The sequence below is a fragment of the Perna viridis genome, chromosome 1 (genome assembly GCF_037379345.1).
Source record: "Perna viridis isolate PV_CMFRI_1.1 ecotype Kerala chromosome 1, ASM3737934v1, whole genome shotgun sequence".
Taxonomy (NCBI): Eukaryota; Metazoa; Mollusca; class Bivalvia; order Mytilida; family Mytilidae; genus Perna; species Perna viridis.
In genome coordinates this window covers 36347348-36370720 of record NC_142445.1, presented here as the reverse complement: position 1 = coordinate 36370720, position 23373 = coordinate 36347348, and the positions used below count along the sequence as shown (strand labels likewise).

At 30.3% G+C, this 23373-nt stretch overlaps 1 protein-coding gene across 1 annotated transcript in view; it reads left to right on the top strand.

The window, feature by feature from the left end:
- LOC148628572 (uncharacterized) overlaps window positions 1–23373 on the top strand; it is a 62643-nt gene that overhangs the window by 13526 nt on the left and 25744 nt on the right. Inside the window, exons 11-33 of the mRNA XM_088567752.1 lie at window positions 969–1035; window positions 1552–1617; window positions 2922–3040; window positions 3451–3541; window positions 3930–4019; window positions 4470–4551; window positions 5643–5692; window positions 6221–6403; window positions 6662–6709; window positions 8050–8086; window positions 8439–8527; window positions 9306–9493; window positions 9751–9782; window positions 10710–10819; window positions 11641–11710; window positions 12102–12169; window positions 13715–13795; window positions 14188–14228; window positions 14619–14756; window positions 15849–15936; window positions 17380–17497; window positions 18996–19111; window positions 19984–20101. Of these exons, the coding sequence (XP_088423878.1) occupies window positions 969–1035; window positions 1552–1617; window positions 2922–3040; window positions 3451–3541; window positions 3930–4019; window positions 4470–4551; window positions 5643–5692; window positions 6221–6403; window positions 6662–6709; window positions 8050–8086; window positions 8439–8527; window positions 9306–9493; window positions 9751–9782; window positions 10710–10819; window positions 11641–11710; window positions 12102–12169; window positions 13715–13795; window positions 14188–14228; window positions 14619–14756; window positions 15849–15936; window positions 17380–17497; window positions 18996–19111; window positions 19984–20101 (2090 nt within the window). The remainder of the gene's footprint in view (window positions 1–968; window positions 1036–1551; window positions 1618–2921; window positions 3041–3450; window positions 3542–3929; window positions 4020–4469; window positions 4552–5642; window positions 5693–6220; window positions 6404–6661; window positions 6710–8049; window positions 8087–8438; window positions 8528–9305; window positions 9494–9750; window positions 9783–10709; window positions 10820–11640; window positions 11711–12101; window positions 12170–13714; window positions 13796–14187; window positions 14229–14618; window positions 14757–15848; window positions 15937–17379; window positions 17498–18995; window positions 19112–19983; window positions 20102–23373) is intronic.

Here is a 23373-nt window from a genome sequence, read left to right as displayed (position 1 = left end):
TTTAGAATATTTAAACAAAATATTTTAGTAAACCTGAGCATTATGTCATTTCTCTTTCCAGTGAGTTATTTAAGTACGTGTACAGTCGTTATAAAAATCAGACAGGATTTAATTAATGGATGCCAGATTCACCCACTTTTATTTCTTATTCTAAAACTGTTACAGACCACATGTTCGTATTAATTTGTCATTCAATTGTTGCTCTTCTTAGATAAAAATGCTGAAGATTGTGTTTGAAGTTGGCACTTTACAAGATGTATCGTTCTGGATTTGGTTCATATAACATGGTTTCCTAAAAAATACAGATCTATACAAACTATAGTGATGCGAAAAATGTAGCATAGAAACACCAAAAAGCATTGTTTATTCAGTAAATTTTTCTGCCCCTTGAATCACCTCTACCATTGAGAGTGTCAGAACTAGTACTGAAAAGTAGCACTCCAGCTAAGAATTGCAAAATGTGATACATGGTAGGAAAGCCTACATAACTTTATTTTTGATATTTTGTTTAAATGTTATAGTAAACTGGAATTAATGTTTGGCTTTTCATATAACCCTTTTTCTTAGGAAATTTAAATAATATAGAATGTATAATAGGATTAAAAATTAATGGAGATAACTGACACTGAATACAATAGAAACTATAGGATTTTCGATCTGAATTATCTAAAAAAAAAATAGACATGTTGGAATGAATGATTATGAACTTTACCATAAAATGACTTTCTAACACAAATAAAAATGTGTGGCCTTTATGGGGTGTATCACATATTATAGAATTTGCAAGATTTTTACAAAGACTGCAACTTCAGTAAATTTTCTCATGTTAGTGGGTTATTTGTGTAAACATTGACACTTTACCAATTCTCATTTCAGTAGGTTATTTGAGTAAGATTGAACACTTTACCATTTCTCATTTCAATGGGTTGTTTGAGTAAACATGAACATTTTACCATTTCTCATTTCAGTGGGTTAGCCAAGGACTTAGTGGATATACAAGAAAAGTTTAACTATAACTACATTGAATTAGAAATGGTATGTTTTTAACTATTAGACCATGATATCCTAGCTCTTACTCTGTTAAAATTTCTGTTTGATATCATCATTTAAATTTTTTTTTCACCTAATTTTGAAGTTGAATGTTATGTTGCCATTCCAAGTCACTTGTTTACTTGTATTAAAAAAAAATTATTCCACTTTTCACAGCTCTCTGGTTAATTTTGAAAGGTTATGATCATTACTAGTTAATAATTTTCTGTTTTATATTGATAGAAATGAATTGGTATTTCTTGAGTACATGTATAAGATTGAGTGGAATATTTTAAAACTTTTTATTAGACTGCAAAATAGTTGCTGAAGTAAGAATCCTGTTTTAGTTAGCTATACAGTTTAAGTGTTAATGGTATCCAGTTAAGATAGCTCACTCAGGAATACTCCCATCCTGAAAGCAGAAAAACACAATCAAAATAGAACAAATTATGTATTAATTCTCTACATCATTTTGTTTTCAAAGTATGCACTTATTTTATATCCGTATGATGATATTTTCAGACTTTTGAAATAGACCTGTATCCATTTTACCCACCTCTGGTAAAAGTGATGAGACCAAGACTTCAGGTACAGTTTTCTTTTTAGAATTTCATTTAAAATGATACTTTAGAAATGATTTATGTATCATATATATATAAACAATGTTTTACAGCCTTTTTCATTTTTTTGTAAAATTTGTGAATTGTGAAAATAATGTAAAAAGGTTATAATAATGAGTCTTTCAATGGACTTGAATATTGAATAACATACTGTATGAATGTGTCATTTTATAGTTTTGGGGAAGGGAGAAAATTTACAATCAGGTGAAAGTGTTCAATGCATACTGTCTAAGCTGGATTTATCAACTTTCTTTATTTTTTTTTAAAGAAAACCTTAACCTTCTTTACTTAAAAAAACACAGCTTTTCCATGTTTTAAAGGTCCTGATATTTTTTTTCCGTTGGCTATTCTTAAATACATTTTAAGTTTTTACAAAGAAATTGTTGAATGATTAATTCTACAATATAAGAAATGGTTGTCTATTCTATATCCTGTTCTGTGATGTTTTTGTTAAAGTAAACATAGTAATTATATTTATGAATTTTCTTTAAAAAATAATTTTTTTTCCCTGAGACTTATTATTGATTTTTAATGTTGGTAATGCTGCATCCAGGTTATGATTTGGATTGAAAGTAGAGTAAAACCTGTTTTAACCAAAACCCCTTTTGAACGTTGAAGATTGGTTTTGTTAAGACAGGTTTTTGGTTTACCAGGGTTCAAATACATTTATATGATATAAAAGGACTTTAAAACATATCTGGTTTAAGGATGTTTGCTTGGTTTATTTATGAATAACAAGGATTTCAAAGGTTTGTGAATTTTTTTAAGATCTTTCATGCTAGAACAATACAAGAAGAAAAAAATAATGGGTCAGTGTGCTTGTTTTTGAGATAGATGCGTTTGAAATGTTGGTGAGAAAAGGCTATCTATATTTCTTCCATAGGTTTTGTCTTAGTAGTTTTATGTATCAAAAACACTGAAGAAATAACAAAGCTTTTATATAAAAAAAATTCCCAAATAACATTTTAAGGTGTGTTAAATGATATTATGAAAAAAAATTGGGGGTCAGTGGGCAAAAAATATCAATGGTATGATATGGATAAAACCAGAGGAGTACAAAAATTTGACAAAAATGGCTAAACATGACCAATAAACTTTTTTAAACAGGTTTTTGGTTTTCTCAGGGTTTAGTTTTAACAGTTTTGGGTTTTCTCAGGGTTTAGTTTTAACAGGTTTTGGGTTTTCTCAGGGTTTGGTTTTAACAGGTTTCAAAGTATCTGTCTGACCTGTCAATGGGAAAAAAGCTAAAAATCTTGTCAATTTTTTTTTCAGTGCTCTATGATGCAGAGGGTTACAAATATGGAGATGCTAAAACTTTCATACTGGATACCAACTAAAGATATGAAGTCTGTCATACAGGACATCAAAACCTTCTTACAACAGTGGGCTAGGTAATGTCATTAGAGAAAAAGAAGCAGCGTAATCTAGTTTACCTTTGTCTGTCTTAAAAAAAAATCAACTCAAATTTTTAAGCACCCATTTCAGCTGTCAGTTATAACTTCTAGTTATTTAGTATTGGTCTTCAGCATTGAGTTCTATCATGAAAACTTATACTGCTTATGTAATAATTTATTTATGACTTTGTTAATATCCACAATAAAAAGAATAAAATTATATTTCTTAGAGAAATTATGAAGCTCACAGCTCTTGCCATTGTCAGTTTTAATTCCTGAAAATTATTATATTTCTTGTAAGTTTTTGAACTTATCTACATGTTTATACTGGTCAATGTTTTATGGTAAGGGTATTGACATTTATCTATTGTCACTTTGAATGACATACTTTTGTGTTATAATTTCAGGCTTGAAGTAAACAGTCCAAGAAATGATTTGATCAAATACCCCTATGGTGCTTATGTGGAAATAGAACATCACTTACTGACTCTTGCCTTGGTTTGTTGTTCTTTTCCATTAAAAATTTTAAAAAGTATATTTTTATTGGCATCAATTTTGTTTGTTTAGCATATATCTGATGATATGTTAGATTTCTGCAAGGTGGATTCTGTGTATTACTATATCCTGGTATTTGTGTAAGTAACGATTTGATTGGCTTGTCCAGTTTAGAGTTAAGTAATAAATCGACTGGTTTTGGTAAAATTTGGTATAAGTAATCTGTTATGTCAGAAATAAGGCTGTCACTCATTTATGAACAACATTGGTCAAATGATTTTCAAAATTTTACCGGCTGTGGTCTAACGACCTTTAAAGTAAGACTTATTAGATTAGGTAATATTTATTACATTTCAATTATTGAATATGATTTATTTTATTTATGTAATAGGTCAGTGAGGTGAACCCCAGGGTTAACTATCTGTATGATATGGACATAAGCCAACTCACAGAACAAAGAACTAATAAAGCTTCTACTCCTGTAAGTTACAATAATATGAATAGATTTATGGTTTTATTAAAGTTTGAATTGAAACTTTTGTTTTACCATTCAAATTGATAATGTTGTCTCTGTTAATTATTTATGTCTTCATGAAATAAGTATTTGATTTTCAGGATCCTCCCACAATCTTTTTATTCTTTAGCAATGAACACTGCATTGTCTTTGATGATTGAAAGATTTTTAAAAATTGCCTTTCTCTTATTGATTTTTATTTTAAAAAAAAAGGGTCTTTATACCAAAAAGTATTAATTTGATCGGCACAGGTCAGTCTCTTTTTCATAGATTAACTCACATTATGGGTGCTGAATAAATTTGGTTTATCATGTATAGCTCATTGATTCCATATTTTCCAATTGTTATCATACCAATGAAGTACATGATTAGAAAAGTTTCAGTGAAATGGTTCTAACCTCAAATATCTTATTTTAGCCTGATAAAGGAGGAGCTGGAGGTAAAAACAAACCTGAATACTGGGCTAAAGGTACAGGATATGGCCATCACTATAGATCTGGTAAGTATTCAATATATTGCAAGTATGTTACAGTAATATGATTTTAGGCTATGCATATGGTGGACAGAGCTTTCTTTCTTTACAGTGCCCTGCCATGTTGCTAGGGTGGGTAAAAATAGACCAAAAAAACTGTAAATTGTGCACTTCTCCCTATTTTTGACTTCTTGTCTTTTCTGGTCTTTATTTCTACCCACTGCATGTTGCTATGAGCAAAGTCTCATTTGGTGAGGAGATGGTGTGTGACTTTCTTGTGGGAAAGCTTAATAAATTTCTACAAAGGCAGTAATTTCCAAATTATTATTAAATAAATATAAATTTGTATCCATCGAAGTATTAAAAGACAAAACAGTGCTGTGTCAACAAATTTCGACTTCTGTCAGAATATTTTTTACCCATTCATAGTTCTGGTCTTACTATCTACATATATAGAACATGGCTGACGCTCTGTCCATATCAATCAGTCAATCATTTAAAAAAATTTCTGAATTAAGTACAATGGGTTGGTAGATAAATAAAGTGACAGTTTTTCAATCATAAATAAGTTTGTTGAATCAGAAACAATACCCTTCAAGATACATATAGTTTTTTAAACCCCATCATACAAAGTGGCAAGGTATTATGTGATACCCTCTGAAAAATTCCATGTCTACCCCCAGATGGTTTCCAGATAATAACTTGAGAACAGATTAATGACTTTTTTTTAAACTTTGCAGTTATGTAGTACAAAAAATAGATTGAGTTCAAATTTTTAGCAAATTTCAAAATGTAGTTTCAAGTTAGGCCATTTTGAACATTTTGCCATCCCTTTTTTTCACCACTACATGCTGGAGTATCACTTAATGTACCACTAATGCCATTATTTTGATGTTGTTTTAGTAGTTGAAACAGAAACACTAAAAGCAATATTAGCATTTCACGTCTGTTGTTCATACTCATGAAAATTAATAAAACAATAGCCTACAATTACAGTGCATTAAATAATCTTTTACTAGGTATGAATTAAGAGCTTATCATGTAAAGTACCTACCAATATAACTTCTATTCAATTATTTTAAAGATTGATGTACAAATAAACCACTGTTTAATTTCAGAATGGGATATAAATGCTTACATTGCTGCTCAGAAAGAAAAAGATAATAAGGTTTGTGAAGAAAGTACAATGGACTTTCATATATGTAGTGTTTTTAGAGCTGTTAGAGAGGTATTGAATTGCTAATCGATTCATTAAGTAGCCAGTGTTTGCTGCTGAGAGACCAGAATCAAAGAAGGATTTTGATCAAATTCTACATTTTCTTGTTGTCCATATTATCATAATATCCTTGAGTCAAAAAACAGGGTATTTTTTAAATAACATATAGCTAAGAGCATAATAGAGCTGTATGTTACCCTGAGAAAAACATTGTCATTCCTGGATGTAGCTTAGGGTGAAAACGTTTTTTCAAGGGGTAACATACTGCTCTGTCACCCTCTTAGCTGTATGTTGTTGACACAATTAGTCCCCCTATTAATTGCAAAGGAGAAATAATAACTAGTATACAATTTCTAATAGGAATTCATGAAAATGTTTCTTCTTCTTTTTAATCTTATATATTGTGAACGGAATTAGTTGATAATGTTATGATTAGTGGATATAAAACTTCCTCTAAAATGCAGTTCATCTAACTTGAAGGTTGAGACAGTTTTGCATAAAATTTTGGAAGAACTGAAAATCTTGTATACAAACCATGCACCCCAGTTGAAGCCTAGAATTCAAGGACAACCAGAGCCTGACACAGGTCAAGACAGAGTTATAGACCCTGTGGAGGATATGTATACTGTTCTAGAGGGGTCAGCATTGATACCTTTTATAGAGGTGAGCAGGATTTTGTTAGTTTTTAACATGATTTGTTAATAAATTCTTTTTTCATGGAAGTTGATTGATAGGAATACATCTACTTTTCTTTTTGTATTGTTTCTCAAATTATCGAAATTTCGTTAGAATAATAGAATGGAGATGTTTATGAATCATGATGATTCAGATACCAAAAAAACAACAAAATACTAGAAGTTTAATGATATAATTAAACATTGTGAAAAAAACATAAATGACCAGTTGCATTTTCAATTTCAGCAATATTTGACTGCAGATTCTTTTCTAGAAATTTGTCGACATTCAGTTGTAAGTAATAAATCTTGATTTAGATATGAATAGGATCAATATTATGATGATGAGGAATATAACTGTATCAGTATAAGTTTTTTAAAGATAGTTTCTCTTTTTTATAATGTTTTCATAGCTATGTATCACATTATTGGAAGTTCTTAGTTTTATGATGAATATTATATGAGTTGATTTTACTCTATAGTGGTATAAACAAGTCAGCTAAAATTTAATATATTTAGGAAAGGGTTGGACCTTAAGGATAGTTTGAAAATGTATCATATAATTTGAACAGTTGTTTTATTGTAATTTTTCCTTCATTCTTCCATTTTATTTCATGCTTGTTTGTATCACTTTGGTACATGATAGTACTCCGTCCTTATTCTGAAAACGAGTGTCTTTATAATAATGTGACATATAATACCTGTAAATTGTTAAAAAGAGATGCACAATTTTATATTATGATGAAGAATTATTTGGCTTAATGTTTCTATAGGATGTCAGCTCATTGAATATTTTAATTATTTTCCCTTTGAATGTCAGCTCATTGAATGTTTTGATTATGTCCCTTTCAAGTATAGTTAACACGATATGTAGGTATTGTGTAGTAGAACAAGATTTTTTATCAGGTAAAGGCAAGAAAAGGTATCTAAGTGAAGAGATACCTTTTAACCCTCCTACATTAGGGGGGACTAGTACTCCCACAAAATAAATGAAAAATTTAGAATCTCCCACAAAAAAAAAAAGATTTGTTGGAGGTTTTTGGTTAAAATTACCATATTTTCTGTGAAAGAGTAATCAAGGGAACCAAGATTCTAGCGAAAATCCAAAGAATGTAATCCAGGGTCAAGGACCAGACATGGAAAACAAACAATCATAATAGAACATAAAGTAACTAAAATAATACATACAAAGTAAAAGAAGTAAATGAGCAACTCTGACTCCACTAAAAACTGGGAGCATGGACTAGGTGCACTGGTAGGGTAAGCATCCTCTGCTTTTCAAGAAACACACGCCGAGTTGCTCAAAAAGTCGTCTGGGGTAGACGAAAGAGAAAAGGAAAACTATGACACGTTGAACAAATCAGAAACTAAATAACTGAATTTCTACATAAAAAAATTTGCTTTTTAAGTAAAGGTCTACCACATAAGACACTGACAGTTGGGGATAATCTCCCACATAAACTGTTAACAGGTATAAATGTGCATGATTTGTTTATGTCAACATTCCCGTAAGAATTATTTTAAGATTCAATGTGAATTTTGTAACAAGAAATAAATCAGATTTAACATAAATTTTGTGAAAAGGGATAGTGTGATTGAGTACCCTGTAACAAGTGTTATTGCTTTTCATTTCAGGTTTATAGGGTCATTATAGATATAATTAAAGAAATTGGTAGGTATTCGACCAAGAAAGGATCTAATTCTTGTGTGAAATTAGTAGAAATATTTGTTAGATTAGGTTAGGCACATTAAAAAACTATACGAGAATTCTGTAAAACAGATTAGTGTCTTGGAAAAACTGATCTGTTCATTTTAGATTTGAGGTAAAATGATGTTTACTCGGGAGGTATGGTGCTTGAGAAATTTTCAGTCAGATATACACTATTTCTTATGGTGACAGAACTCTATAAATGGACAATAAACCTGGGAAATAACAGAATGGATATTTTTCTAGTTATTTTAGATTATCTTAGTAAATAAAAATAAAAATGTTTACACAAATGAATAAATATTTTTGTTTTCAGCTCGACAAAAACAACTCTTGCCGTTGCTTGTTTCATTACCAAATCAGCACATGTCAGTATATAAGCTCCTGGAACAGCTGGAAAAGAAGGTATTAAAATCTTTGTACACTTGGCAAGCAATTATACAGTTTTTTTCTGTACTTTTTTCCTTTGATCCTGATGACAGATATATTTCTATCTCGTACATGATAAGATATTAAAAAATATGGGTCAAAATTGTGATGTCACCAGACCTGCTTTGGAGTTTTTTTTAAAATGAAAATTATGTCATATACCAAGTGTTTGTAGTTGCATTATTAGATTTGATGCTTAAAGTACATTAATACATTAATAATGACCAAAAATGCAATAATTAGATTACTGATAAACAGAATAATAGTTTTGAACATCTTGCTAACAATATCATTTGGAACATCTCTACTCATGCTTACATGCTGGTTGAGGTGTTCCACCTGATATTGTCGGTTTCGAAATAGAAAGTAACTATTATTTCATATACATGCTCCAAGTTTTTGTTTATGGTTGCAGTTGAATGAAAATTTTCATGAGTATTACTTTTTTGCCAATATAATGCACAAAAGATCAAATTTTCCACAAATATGGGGTTTCAACCCTCTGCCCCTGAAGACATTCTTGTTCTCTCATTTGAATTATTTCTTTTATTAGGTTGTCTTTTAATTCTGTCAATGAATCATTTTGGAAAAAGGATGATGTTTTACGTTGTTGGAGAAATAATCTTGCAGGTGCTATCTTTTTGCTCGTATTCATCTGTTTAAAAAAATGAGAAAATACAGTAAGTATCCCATGAAAAAAAATTACATTTATAGTTTATATTGCATCAATTCATTTCTTTTTATATTTACTAAGGCATCTATGATCCTGAAACATCTATGTAAGGCTGGTAATGGCAGTATACCTACATCTCATCACCATGTTGATGATCCACCAGAAACTTCTGCATTTGAGCTGATACCCAAATGTTTTGGGAGATGTCGGGAAACCAGTTCATCAAGTGCATCTTCTGATTCTGATGGGGAGGAAGAAAAAATTGCAAGGTACTTTTTGTATAAATTTTTTACTGCTTTTATTTGCTACACAATAAAATCTTGAATAATTTCTGCTTTGCACAAACCAGTTGATTTATGGTACCCATTATGCTAATTAGGTTGAGTCATTTATGATCAAGATTTCTGTTGTGGATTAAAAAAAATGAAAAGGGGAGTTCCAGGCTCTTCTTGGACATATTTGCTTAATTATAAATTTTATTAGGATGTCTAAAAAGTTAATTGATGAATGTTTTAATTTTTTTCAGAGAAATGGTATCATTATTCAATAATGTAAAAGGTATGTGATAGTAACTTAATTAGTTATTAAGAAAAACAAGTATCTTATTGAGAGTAAACAAGTTGATTAATCAGAGGATTTGATTTAATTAAAAGCAACTAGTGTGTAGGAAGATACTCAACTTGTTGATATTCAATTCAAAGGGGTTTTATTTCTGTTTCTACAAAAACAGATGAAGACTGAATCTGAAACTTTTGAAATGTTTTCAGACAGACTGAATATTTTGTCATAGTATCACATACCAATAATTACAAAATAGGTACATATCAATAGAAATAAGTATATATAAGTATCCAGCTATCATTGACTTATGACACACTTTCAGATATAATTATTAAATGATACTTTTAATATAAGTATCCAGCTATCATTGACTTATGACACACTTTCAGATATAACTATTAAATGATACTTTTAATATAAGTATCCAGCTATCATTGACTTATGACACACTTTCGGATAAAACTATAAAATTCTACATTTAAAATATCAATTAGAAATAATATATCCAAGGTAATTTAATCCTCTAAATAAAAAAAAAGCTTCCTTTTACTCATTTATGACACTTGCTATAAAATTGTTGAGACTTGCCATCATTCAAATGGTAAATTCTTCAATATATATTCTGTAAGATTTTATGCAAAAATGTACATAAATAACATATAGACTTGAAGGGACAAAACTAGGGGACCCCTAGTCTTAAAAGCTGAAAGGCCTTAAGATTTTTCTTAGTACTATTTTGGTGCAAGTTTCGTTAAAATCTTTTATGTGATTCCAGAGTGTTCACAAGGACATTCTTGAAGGACAACAACACAATATCCAGTTGCAGCCTTGTTTGAGATTAAATAAAATGAGCATGGTTATGAGTTATGTTTAACAATTTTCAAGTTCACAATCTTGGTTTAATATCAAAAACACATATTTTAGATTCATTGGACAGAAATGGTTTACTGGGGAATAGAAACAACTCTGGCTGTGATTCCCCATTTAATGGAGAACAGATTACCCCACCATATGATGTACTGGATACTAAATGTGTAAGAAACAAAAAAGCAACAATTACTTATTGTAGTAATTGATCAGTAATATGAGATACACATTAATCTACTGCAGAAGAATTTAATTTATGGTCGTCAATTTTTTTTGGTCTGCAAAATTTTGCTTATGTTGGATTACATTTGATTGTATTACAGCGACAGTAAATACGAAATGTAGTACTCTAATTGTAGTAATTTTGAGTATTTATTTTTACAATTTTTGCGATTAGTTATTATTCACAAAAATTGGTACCCATGAATATGCACACTTTCATCACAGCATGAACTCAAATACTGGCAAAAATGTTTGAAAACCATAAATCACAAAAGTAAGTACATGTACAATTACAGTAATATCATTTGACATTAAATGACCAACCCACAAATTACCTGTTGAATTAGTTCAAACAATAAGCATTGTTTACATGAGATTATATTTTACCTTTACTCAACAAGTGGTTGCTATATTGAAATCACGTTGTCAGTCCATACATATTTCGTCACAATTATATCACTTCCAAATGAGTGGATTGATTTCATATTTGATGTTTGGCTTCATATAGTTGAAGAATACATTCTAAACATACTGTCCAATATCCACTTCCTGTTTTTTAGGACTTTGCCATTTTTCACTATCTGAACTGATAGAGAAAATTTTCATCACAAAATATGGGCTCCTTATGGAAGGATTGATTTCAAATTTGGCATGTGGCTTTATATAGATAGAGCATAAGTTGTGGGTGATTTTGGTTGCTCTACAATATCAATGTCCTGTACGAATGGGTGTATGCCTAGCGTTTAACTTCATATATTTTTTTCAGGATGCAGAACTAGAAGTGCAATACAAACAAGTTCTACAAAGTATGCAGTTTAATAGCTCAGATATAGTCTGTAAGTAATCTTGATGTATATATAATTATTATGCCCATATTATTGCAACAGTAAATAAATAAATTCAGTGAAACACATCTAAATCTAACTCTTTTCCAAGGTTCATAACTTATATAAATTGATGTAAAGGGAATTTAGAAAGTGTATGGATAGACAGGTTTGGGGATTATTCAAGGTTCAGTTTATACATGTTTCAATGTATACAGCCACTAGCTTAAACAGATGAAAGTCAGTCTAGAAAACTGTTTCTTATACTTTAACAAGCTACAAGCTATAGATATGCAGCTTGTGACTCTTTAAAACTTAATTCATATTTGTTTGAGTAAGGCAATAATTCACAATATCAGTTCAGTTACAAATAATCATATATTTTTGTTTAATTTATTTCCAGTGGAAGGGAATTGTGCACATCACTATGCAAGTCAGTACAAAACACACCAGGCTGGTGGTCAAAAGCAGGTATGGTTGGTTAAGGAGGTAGACCTAGGGTAAGAGACACAACTCTTACAAATCATTAGAATATTTGTATTCAGCATTTTCCTCCAACTCATGTAAGCATCAAAGTAACTTAGACTGATTTCATTCTATTTCAAATGAAAGATTGATAGGCTTTAGTAAAATTTAATATGATACAAACATATCACTGATTTTAAGAGTTATGTCCTCTACCCTAGGTCTATTTCCTTAGGTTGAACTAGAAAATATTTGTTTTCAAATTCAGTTTTTAAAAGAGTATGCAAGAGGGAGGCTTTCATATGCCTGTGCCACAAAGTGGTTTGGGGTGAAGTTTATCCTAGTCCTTCAATCACCATTTTGCAGCAATTAGGATGATTTTTGGTATGTTTGTGTTTCAATTTTCGGTACAAACCGACTTGGCTTTTGTTCTAATACACAAATTTAAACAAATTTTTGTCTTTTATAAATTTATTATTAGTTTTTCTATGACAAAAAAATAATAAGATGTTGATGGTTCTAGGTTAAAAACAAACATTTTAATGGTTTCTTGACAAAGACAAGTTATAATTGTATGAATTTGTATATAGTTATTCCACTAGATTTCAAACCACTAAGGGAACATAGATATTTTTTTGGGAGTTTAAGAATTATTGGGAATTTGTTTTCTGGTTTTTAGATAATAACTTGAGTATTATTGTATGATTTCAATGAAATTGTACCAAAAGGTTCCATACAACAAAAAGAAGGTTGGGATTGAAAATGGGCTTAGGTAGTACAATACAGTTAGGTCATTTCAGAAAATTTGGTTTCATTTTCTTGAAATAAAGCTGTTTTGAGGCAGTCCGCACAGAAATTTCTAGTGTTTTGTCATAAAAAAGTGCATGTTTTTAAAATTCTTGGTGTGTGGAGGTTCAAGTCATTTATAAGTAGTTTAGTGATTATCGTTATAAAATCCAGTAGCCATGGTAACATACTGAAAAAAATCTTACTGTGTTTTGTACAAATCAGAGGTGCCTTTCCAAAACTAACAGCCAATTACTATTTTTTATAAAATATCAGGCACCTAGAAACTACCACAGAATGAAAGCATGCATGGAGTAGGTGGAAAAAGGGTAAAAATATAAGACCCTTTTCGATTCATTCTCTCACAATTTTAGTTCCAAAAGTTTGTGCAAAATAAGGTATTGTGAAAATCAACCATCTGATGCTGAGAAGAGAACCTAATACGGCGGGGGACTGAAACGTTCTGGATACAATTCTTCCTTTAAATTACACCTGTTTACCATTACATATATTACATCTGTCTATGTATAAATGCTTAACTACATTTAAACAATGTATCCACCAAAATTCAACTTTTAATTTTAAGTTTTACAAAATTTGACTGGGATAACTTGGTGTGTGAAACAGTGCACCTTGATGTAACTGTGTAGTGCACCCTTAGGGCCCTAAACACTTATGAACTGAGGGTCAAAAAAGGAGCCAAAAATACTTATTTTCTTAAATTTTGTATAAATTGCTGAATACATATATATATATATTTTTCAGATCTTTCGAATAGCTCAGGAGCTAACATCATTGTCATCAAGTTTGCCACTTAACCTTTCATCATCTATATGTGTTCGAACAGTGAGTGTTTTTTTCCTGTGATTTCAATTATTTATATAGTCTATTTCTCGTCAAATGATTAATTATAATGTCATGCATATTTAAACCCCAATTTTTATATACCAGTATGTATAATGATATTCTGCCGTCTGTTCATCCTCAAATCATACAAATACTTTGACCAATTTTAACAAGTTTTTGTAAAATGGTGTTCATGTTTATTTAAATGATTATTTGAACATTTGTTGAAAAATAATCAATTTTAGGTCTTTTCAACCATCCTTCTTTGCAAGATTGAAACAATCATCTAGCTTTTAATTTGAAATTTGAGGGAAATCTAAACTAATGCTTGGTTCACATGATACCAGTTTGTGAAAGAAAATTAAAGTTTCTTTTTAATTTTAAATTTTCAGGATGATGAAAAGATAACATTGATGAGGGCTTTAATAACTGGGTAAGTTTTTAAAATATGTACAAAAATATTTGTTCCAAAAAGTTCATTTTGATAGGATTATAATGTATTGTTGAATGTATATCCTAATGTTTAAACATGTTTTTAACCTTGTACATGTATAAGCAGTTAGCATGAAAAGGATTTTAAATAATCCTTGTCATTTATGGTAAACTCTAATATGACGTACTTCAAAGGTCTGTAGACTGCAGCCATGGTCAAACTTTCATAAACATATGACCAAAGTCATAGACATATGACAGTCTTATTTCCCATGTCATAGATTAGTTTTACCCTATTTTACCTATATCACAGTTCTAGAATCTCATGAAAATTCCGAATACATGTTTGTAGTTAGTTTGTTACTTTAATGTTCTTGCATTTTTATTTTAGACCAGAAGGCACACCATATTCAGGAGGTTGTTTTATATTTGATATATATTTCCCCCCTGCCTACCCTCGTTGTCCTCCACAGGTCAATCTACAAACAACAGGAGGAGGCAAAGTCAGGTTCAACCCTAATCTATATGCGTAAGTATTTTTTCCAAGATATCCGTCTATATAGAGTCATCACTGTAAAAAAATCTCAGTTGTTTTGAACTTTGACATGTTCTGCATGTGAAAATCACAATTTTACCCTTGTCCATCATTTCATTATTCTGTCTTTCATTCATTCAGTAGCAAATTTTTTCCTGGATTTTTTTCCTAACCTTGGAGATATTAAGGTAATGTTTGGTATATTAGAATATCTTGATGGGTTATAGATCAAAATCACCTTATGTTCTGTATTTTCTTGCAATATTGGAGATCATTTTGGAAATATTTGGTTCATGGTTTTGAGGTATTGAGTTGTTATGTGGTATGTTTACATAGATGAATCTTTCTTTTTTCATTTCAAACCACCTGAAATTATATTGAAGTACTTAAAATCTGTGGCATTTTTAATGTGAATACATGGATATACATCTATTGTACTCAATCACTTTAGTAACTGGCGACAGTAAAGACAGTTACACAACCATTGCTAATATGTCTTACTTACATTTGTACTATGATTTGCTAAATGCAAAAATACCAATCATATATATTGCAACTTTTGATGTGCTGTACATGTGTTTTTCAAGGAGTAAACTTTTCATCAAATATACAGAAAGATCTTAACCAAAAATTAATTGTATACAAGAAATACCAAAACAATTGAAATAGAAAGCTGTATCCACCACCATGAGGTTCCACCATGTGCAATACATGCCCCAGTGTTTTAGGTATTTTGAAATTTGTAATACTGCAAATTTGGATAAATATGATAAATAAAATTTGATATAATTTGGGGTCAGACAAGTCTGACGACTGGGTTGTTCAATACCCTCAGGGACTTTTGGTCTACCAGCAGTGGCATCCACCTAGTGGTTATTAAATACAAAAATACTGATCATATATATTGCAACTTTCGATACACTGTACATATGTTTCAAGGAGTAACCTCTCGTCAGCAGCATTAAAATCAAATATGTAGTAAGATCATAATCCAAAAGTATTTGTGTACAAGAAGTACTTAATACCAAAACAATCGAAATAGGAAGCCAAAGCTAATAATCTTTTCTACCAATTATTTAATTTCAGATGTGGAAAGGTGTGTCTTTCATTATTAGGTACATGGGAAGGTCAGAAAGGGGAACAGTGGAATGAGAAGACTTCTACTGTCCTGCAGGTAAAAATAGAAATCTACTGAGGGAAAATTAACATGTAAAATTGAAAGAGAAAATTCATTTTGAACTTAATGTAATTGTTATGGATTTCAATGTGTTATCATTCCATAAACCTACAGCTCCAAAGGTTCCTTGCTCTTGTGATGCCTCAGTTTCTCTAACCTTGATTTTTTTTCTAACTAGAAAAACTGCATGTAAAGTTCACTTGATGATACCCATGCTCCCCTGCCTAAAAAGCATGTAGGAAACCTGAAAAGTGATTCAGAAGGAAAAATAAAATAAAACAATGGCATTATGTGAGAAAAAATGTGTGAAAGCTTCATAAAATTTCATTCAGTGGTAAGGAAGAAAATACTGTGTCTTCCTTGAATACCAACATTTTATATGTTACCTATTCCTTGAATGCCAACAAAAATATTTCAATAGATGTTTATATTATAACAAAAGGTGTTTTTATAACAATTAAAACATTTTATAAATATTTAAGTGTTGAATTTAATATACCTTTTTTATATGGAAAACAGCAGATTTTTAAAAATATGTAAGAATATAATAAAATTCAATTATTAAAATTTGTAAAATATAATAAAATTTTTAACATTTTTTTAACTTTTATTTAGAAATGTATAAATTATATGCAGAGATATTAAAGAAATTTAACATGAATAAACATTATTCCAAACTCTGAACCTAATATTAATAATTTATTTCATTCTTTATCATTCTAACGTTTTAACTAATTAATATGAATACATTTATTTTCTACATTTTATGCCTCATGTGATATCAATTTATAGTAATAGTCCTTAAACCACTTACAGCAAAAACAGATTTTCTACATTGTGTTATTATTACAAATATTTTATTAAACTGAACAAAAACTTAGTAACTATTCCAGTACTAGTATTCCTACGTAACTTGAATGATCAATGGAAATATTTTCAAGTTATTGGACTACAAAAACAAGTCTATTATGCTATACATGTACATGTATGATTTTATGATAAAATGCATGAGCAGAAACAGCCAATAAAACCAGATTTTAACAACTGGAATAACTATCTGAAATATGAACTGAAATAAGTCGCCTGTAATTTACCTATCTGTTAATTAGTATTAATGTTTTGATAAGCATGCACCTTTGTTTTGATAACCACTGACACCTATTCCTTGAACACTATCAAAATTTTACAGGTAAATTGCCGGTAGATCAAAGGATGTTGGCATTCAAGGAATAAACCGAAAATACTTACCAGTCAATAATATTAATATACATCTAAAAAATATAATTTACTGTTTTAAGATCAATTTTTTTTTAAAAAGCTGACAAATGTATAATTTCTTAACTATGTTTGAAGTTTGAAGTATAGAACAATAATTCTGAATGGCCATATTGAAAAATTTGCATTTTGTTATGTTATAGTAGTTTGATATTTTTATTATAGATACTTGTGTCAATACAATCATTGATATTAGTACCAGATCCTTACTTCAATGAACCAGGGTTTGAACAAGAGATTGGAACTGAAACAGGACAAAAACATAGTGATGAATACAATGAAGGTATGGATTGAAGTGAGCTAATTCTTTCATACCCAAAGATTTTAGATAGTCTTGTTTGATTTTAAACTGACATGGATGTTAACTTTCAAAGATTGGCTGAAACAAATGGCCTAAATGAGGTCTGTTTTCAACTTAATTTTAACTACTAACATTTATGTTTGTTCCCAAAATGGAAATTACTATCAACAGTACTGTTTAAAAATATAAATTCCTAGAATCTTTTGATTAGTATCAATTATACATTTCCCAAATATGAGGTTTGTACACATGAATATTTAAGTAAGAGGTATTTACTGATCTTCAATTGAATCTTTTTAAACTTAAGGAGGTAGGCCTAGGGTAAGGGACATAACTCATGAAATCAGTGATATGTTTGCATCATATTCAATTTCACCAAAGCCTCTCAAGCTTTAGTTTGAAGCAGAATAAAATGAGTCCAGGTTAATTAGATGCTTACAGAAGATTGATGTAAAATTGTGAATACAAACTTTCCAATGATTTTTAAGAGTTGTGTCCCTTATCCTAGGTCTACCTCCTTAAAAGACAATTAACATGGAAGGTCAATTATTGTGTATTTTATAATTATTGTTTAGAAGTAGTAATGTTCCTTTTACAAAATTTTGAATGCAATCACCTCACCAACTTTCTCTAGTTATTACCGTTGATTGGGATTTTTGACATCATGTTATTTTGGCGGTTTTCTATCAAGAGATGCATGTTTAATTTTGGTGCATTCAGAATGACAAGTGTTTCACTGTTTGGTGTTTGCCCAACAGTGAAAACAAACAATCCTTAGTGTTTGATCCTTGAAGGAATTTAGTGCTACCAGTGACAATGTATGTATCACTGCAGTTCAACTGGATAAAACAATGGGTCATTATTATTTTGTTTCTCATTAAGATAATAGTCAAATAACCATAAAGGTTATTAAAAACATGTACATGTTCACACCTATCATTACACTGTTACATATTGGCATTCTTAATGTTCGCAAATACTCTATTTTAATATGCTTAATTTGGCACTTTCATAAGAGGCACAGAATAAACCAAAATGTAGCTGCGATCAATGTGCCCTAATTAACAGTATTCCTCACTCAACGAGTGGATGATATATTGGAATCATCTTGTCTGTCTGTCCATCTGAATTTTGTCACAATTATCTCGGTGAATGAGTTGTTTTCATTGTTGGTACATGTAGATGGAGCATATGTTGATCGCTTTCTGATATATACTTCCTTATGAGTTGGGGTTTACATAGCATGTCAACATACGGAAATACTTCATTCAAAAGGATCAGTGGTTGTATGCATTTTTTGCTGATTAAAATTTCGGTGGTTACAGTTAGTGGAATTCTTTTTGAACAGTTGGGAAGAAATGTTAGCAGTGCTCTGGAATTTTATTATATGATTTCTTTCAGCCAAATATACTATGAAAATTAGTATCCAGTTAACAATCTTTATACTATAGATTGATATTTCATATTTTTGTTATTTCAGGAGTATGTTATAATAACATAAAGTATGCAATAATTGGAAACCTTCAAAACCCACCTGCAGAATTTGCTGATATTATTAAAGCTCATTTTTATATGAGAAAGGACAAAATCATTAAGGTAAGTGTTCAGCACTTTTCATGTATTTTGAAAAGAAAAAAATGCTTTCCAATGGTTATTTTATTCAGGTTAAAAACAACTTAATTTTTATATGCCTTTCTATGGATTGGCATACACTGTGTGTCTGTTCACACAAAATATGATGACTAAGAAAAGCTTTAAGAGATTTTTTTAGGTATAGTTGGTCTCTTCATGGAAGCGAACCATCTTTTTGTTGTTTTTTCCCAATGCTTTATTTCAGAGTAAACAGATTTCCAACATAATACGAGGAGATAGACATATTTCATGTTTACATGCTTTTATAATGCTATTAGTTGATTTGTTGCATTTGTAGAATTACTGGTAGTTTTTTAATGTTATAAATTTTAAAGCCACATGTATTGGAATCAGAATTTTTTATGAAAATCAATTATCCCATTAACCCACATTTTCTAAGTGAATTTTAAAGATACACTAAGGTATGTTGAAAATGTTGATGACTCAGATACCTTTATCGTTGTAGTCAGATAATGAAATATAAATAATAAGAAACCTTAGATAGTCTTGAACAAAGTGTAGAAATCACACAATAACAGTGTTGGCCCAGGTGTGCTCTTGCAAATCGACTTATAGAATGTTGAATGTTGGTTGGGCAGACAAAATATTTTCTTAAAATTATTCTCAGCAACTATACATCACAGCCAAAAGATAGGAACTTCAGTATGAATCCTATATTGTGGGGGGATGTGGTTTCAGGTCTGTCACACTTCTACTTCCTGTTTTCCGACTTTACGGCAACCTTGCCATTTCTGGCTTTGACACATTATTCTGTTGATGTCTTTACAAAATAATTTAAGGTTTGCTTTTATTACCAATATCTTTTTCTTTGACAGGAAGTCCAAGGATGGGTGAACAAACATGACAACAGAAGACTATCAAGAATGTTCCAAAACTTAAAACAAGAACTGAAAAAGTTACATCCCCCACAGATACATGCCCAGACTGCATCTTGAAAGTGTTTTATCATTGCTTATATTTATTTCAAAGCACCTTTACTCAGCAGGAAACAACATCTTTCACTTTTAATGCAAGCATTTTAAATAGGCATTTATTCTTTGCTTGTTTTATGCATATTAGGTGGAAGTTTTGTCTGTCTCATGAGATGCTTTCAAAACACCAGGATCATTTCAATTAGTAGACTAATTTTTTTCAAGCACAGGACCATTTGATGAAAATTTGAACGCATAGCAGAAATTCAATTACCGAATGGAAATTTAATAATTTTCAACCACACGGACATTCTTGAGATTTTGATAGGAAGTTACCATAAAAACACATACATGTTCTTCACTTGAGTTAATTTTGAAAAGTGGAAAGTAGTCCAAACTCTGTCTTGTGACCTCATTTCAACTAATAACCTTGACAAGGCCATGCAATTTGGTTTTGGTTATCAGGCCTTTTTTATGAGAAAATGATGAGGAAGGGTGGCATTTTTCACTCTTGTATCGCCTCCAACAACTGATGAGAGTGATGAATTTTTGTTTTTATCTTACTGATTTGACAATAAAAAAAGGCCATGAGGCACCCTCAAATGGGACGATGGGGACCCTTGAAACTAAGATATTAACCAATTGACAGTTTTTATGAATGAAAGAAGAAATTATTTTTATCCATCTTTTTAGTACTGAAACACTATTTTTGATGTATTTTGCTATTAATGTATTACTTTTTTAAATTGTCTCAATTGAAATTAAAATTTTAATGGTCAACTTTCTTAAAAAAGCATCATATAATGCACATATAGCTAGTTTAATTCAGAACCTATCACTTTGGTTGAGATTATACATAGGTAGGAAATCAGGGGCTTCTTTTAGGTAGGAAATGCATCCCAGGGTGTTTCAAAGCAGCATGTTTGAATGGATTATGACTGGTTGAAGAAAATTATATTGTAAAGTTAAATGTTAATTTATTATTTTTTTATATGAATGATGATTGTTAATGATTTGAAATTTCTTTGTTTAGGAATCACAATACAATGTGATAGGTGTTTACATGTACTACTTCTTTCATAAGTATCTTATTCAGGTCCTTGATCTGTAAATTTTAGTTCTGTGTACAAATTATGTTTCAGATTTTGAAAAATAATTTTAACATCTAATGAAAAAAGTTTGAATTATTAAACCTTTGGTTCCTTCAGAAAAAAATCTTCAATAAATAAACTGTCTAAATTAAGTGAGTTTATTAAGCTCAGGAAAAAATATGTATTTAAGTTTCAGCCTGATTGATTTTACATATGAACTTAACCTTATGTAACCTGCAGTCAAGCTGTAGACAATTACCTTATTATATATGTTTCGGAAAAATAATAATGTGGGATTACTGCATTTATATTGGCAAATATTGTCCTGTGTAGATATTTCATAGCACCAGCTGGTGAGTGGTATTATATACACGGGGTGGGGGGGGGGGTATTTTTATCAATGTAAATGCAATAACCCTTTTATTATAATTTTATTTATTTCGTAAGCCTCCCCCACCCTTGGATCCAACTATGATTTACTTCATTAAGAACGACATCTTGCTAAATTATTCATTTACAGTATTATCAGTCTTTTTATCATTTCTTTTGCTTTTTTCATTGCTTTAATCAATTTAATGGCCTATATTTGCTTAATGAGTCCTATTTATATTTGGCACTTTCTGGGTAACAGGTCTTGCTGGTATCCTAGTCATTCATTCTCTTACTATAGAGCATACCATCACATTTACACAGCCAATATTGCTAGATGGCACATTTATACAGGAAGGTTACTCCACAGTGCTAGGTGCCAACAGAACTAGCTACTTGATTGTTTTCAAACCACATATTTAATTTAGGCCTGCATAATTTGGTGCTACTCTTTTCAATGCCATATTGGTTTTCAAGTTCCATTTTATCATCCATTTTTCTGTAGTATGATTTAAATTCTTACTTTATGCTTTTTTTCACATATTTAATATGTATATATCTGTTACGAAAAAATGTGCATGTGCTTAGGCCATGAATTTACCAGAGGTATCTCTTCCACCTTTAAATTCTTTGCTTCCTCAGGGCTTTGTATGTTATATGCACGAGGAGTAGAAGCTCTAACTTCATTAGAATCACACCATGTTTTAAATAACCAGTAAGTGTTCATTATTATAATTATTATTATGGTGTTTGTTATTGTTTATATTGATGAGTAAAAGTTCAAGGTACTAGACTGTAGTTATACTCTAAAGCTGTATACTGAAGAACATTTTTCAAAGAATTATAAATTGTAGACCAGATGCTCCAGTGAGTCGAAATAATTCACCCAGAAACATTCGTTAGGTGTGCACTGTAGTTCAAAAGCAGTTATTCTTTTGGGTAATAAGCCTTTTGAAGGGAAGATAACTTAATCCCATTGAGATTTTTGTAGACTTTTTCCTAAGGATAATTTCATTTATTGAACATTTTTCCTTTTTATTATGGTTCAAATCAGAAGCTCTCATCAGCAAAAAAAATCAGTTTTTGTGTCTTTTCAAAGAGAATAACTTATAAAGGAGTTTTTATTCAACTTCATTTTTATGGATACTTCTGTAGTTCTTGGTCCTTGTCATAAGGGTTATTTCATTGATGAAAGTTTCTTATCTACTATAGTTTCAAATGACAATAATGCCTACAACTTTAACCCAGTGGAGATTTGTATAAAACTTGTCTAGCTAAAGATAGGATGTCACATTTATTTCACTTATTGTTTGGAGATACAAGTTCAAATTTGTAACAACTGGCACAGTAAATATAACAGTGACTCAAAGCACCTTGGAAGTTTTGCATGTGGTGATCTGTTTATTAAAAATGTATGTAAACTTTTGAGGCTTATTGCACAGAAAAAAAACAACCAAGAAGTTGTATCTACACTGAGGGATAAATGGATTTTCTAGGAATGATACATGTGGGCACAAGACCCCTGTCAAGAGGGATTTTATATTCAAATGATGTAAATTTCTTAAGATATTTTATAAAAATTGGGTACTGAATGTATTATTTTGTGTCTTTTCTTGACATTTTCTTTCAGACAGCAGAGATATTGTTTACTATAATTAAATTGATTTTGTTATATGTCCGAAACATTCTTAAGTTATAAATATTAGTCTTTTATGGTAAGATGCCTGAACATGTGTTGTTATGATGTTGTTAAAAGGATATTTCAACAGAAATAATGGAATACACCTCCTTTTAATATTCATTATTGTTGATTTAATGTTGTAAAAAATTCATC